Source organism: Octopus bimaculoides, chromosome 14, assembly GCF_001194135.2.
Source record: "Octopus bimaculoides isolate UCB-OBI-ISO-001 chromosome 14, ASM119413v2, whole genome shotgun sequence".
Taxonomy (NCBI): Eukaryota; Metazoa; Mollusca; class Cephalopoda; order Octopoda; family Octopodidae; genus Octopus; species Octopus bimaculoides.
The window spans coordinates 14039528-14041323 of NC_068994.1; the positions used below are offsets into that span (position 1 = coordinate 14039528).

Below are 1796 nucleotides of genomic sequence, written 5' to 3' on the forward strand. Positions count from 1 at the left end.
CTGAGTTCAAAATCCGCCAAGGCCAACTTTGCTTTCCATCCTTTTGGGGCTCAATAAATTAAGTACCGGTTACATACTGGGGTTGATATAATCGACTGGCCCCCTCCCCCCAAAATTTCGGGCCTTGTGCCTAGAGTAGTAAAAAATATTAATATTGATATCGCATCATCATCATCATCATCATCGTCGTCGTTTAACGTCCGCTTTCCATGCTAGCATGGGTTGGACGATTTGACTGAGGACAAGTGAAGCCAGATGGCTACCAAATTTCGAGACAGTCTAATTGTTTGATCACACTTTGCTTTTCATCTTTTTGGGGTCGATTAAATAAAGTACCAGTCAAGAATTTGTGTCAGTGTTATTGACTGATCCCCTTCCACTAAAATTTCTGCCCTATGCCAGAATTTGAAACCATTATTATCATCATTATTTATTGTTACCAGTTGTACACTGTGGTTAATTTAATGAACTTAACCCCTTCCCTGAAATTGCTGGCCTTGTGCCAAAATTTGAAACCATTATTATTATCATTAGTATTTTTATTATTTTTCAGGAACTTGCACTGAAGAAAGCAAAGGAAGAAGAAGAGAAAAGGGAACATGAAGAATATTTGAAGATGAAAGCTGAGTTTACAATAGATGAAGAAGGAGAAGAAGAAAAAACAACAGATTTAGATGTAAGCTTTTTAATTTTTCATGTGTGTGTGTGTGTGTATAATCATCATCGTTATTATCGTTTTAACATCTACTTTTCCATGCTGCCATGGATCAGACAGAATTTGTTGAGATAGATTTTCTATGGATGCCTTTTTCTGTTGCCTGCCCTCACCTGCTTCCAAACAAAGTAATATACCTCCATGGTCAGACATTTTTCACATAAGACTAGAAGCGAACAGCATCACTTGTATGGTGGTGATGCTAATTTACAACCATCACATGATGTCGAGACAAGGGTACACACACACACATATCATTTAATGTCCATATTCCATGCTGGCATGGGTTGGACAGTTTGACATGAGCTCGTAAGGCCATGGGACCACACCAAGCTTCATAGTTTGTTCTGGCATGGTTTCTACAACTGGATGCTCTTCCTGCAGCCAACCACTTTAAAGAGTGTACTGGGTGCTTTTTATGTGGCACCATCACCAGTGCTTTCTATATGGTAACATTACCAACACTTATCACATGCACCATTGCATGTGCATTCTTGTGATGCTGTGCTTGAAATGGGGAATAGATAGACAACTGACAACTGATGAAGGGTCATTCTTTGTATTACTTGTCCTTTTTTCTCTTTTTATTTGCATATTTAATTTGTTTTCGTATTTCATGTTGTTTACTGTTGGTGACGTCCTGTACCCATATATGCATATATATATATTATTTAATTGAATGCCATGCATCCATTTCCAAATAGATATATATATATATTGGAATACAATGATTACTTAGTGCACTTTATATACTTTATGCACAATTTTATAGACTTAATACACAGCACTCATAAAATGGATATTCACTCTTGTTTTTCCATTTTCCCCATAAACAAAAAAAAAAATCCTGTATATGTGATACAACCTTTAGTTCAATTGCATATATCTGCCACATAGATATGGGTGAATATTTCATGGAATTGCACTTACGTGCATATATTACATGATAGGTATAAAAAGCTTAATTAAAAAAAACACATTTTTCACTATCCAACCACCACCACCACCATCTCTCTCTCCCTCCCTCCTCTCTCTCTCCCTCCCTCCTCTCTCTCTCCCTCCCTCCTCTCTCTCTCCCTCC

The 1796-nt window shown here is 37.4% G+C and overlaps 1 protein-coding gene across 1 annotated transcript in view; it reads left to right on the forward strand.

The window, feature by feature from the left end:
* LOC106874303 (DDRGK domain-containing protein 1) overlaps positions 1-1796 on the forward strand; it is a 34293-nt gene that overhangs the window by 28026 nt on the left and 4471 nt on the right. Inside the window, exon 6 of the mRNA XM_052972684.1 lies at positions 554-701. Coding sequence (XP_052828644.1) covers positions 554-701 — 148 coding nt within the window. The remainder of the gene's footprint in view (positions 1-553; positions 702-1796) is intronic.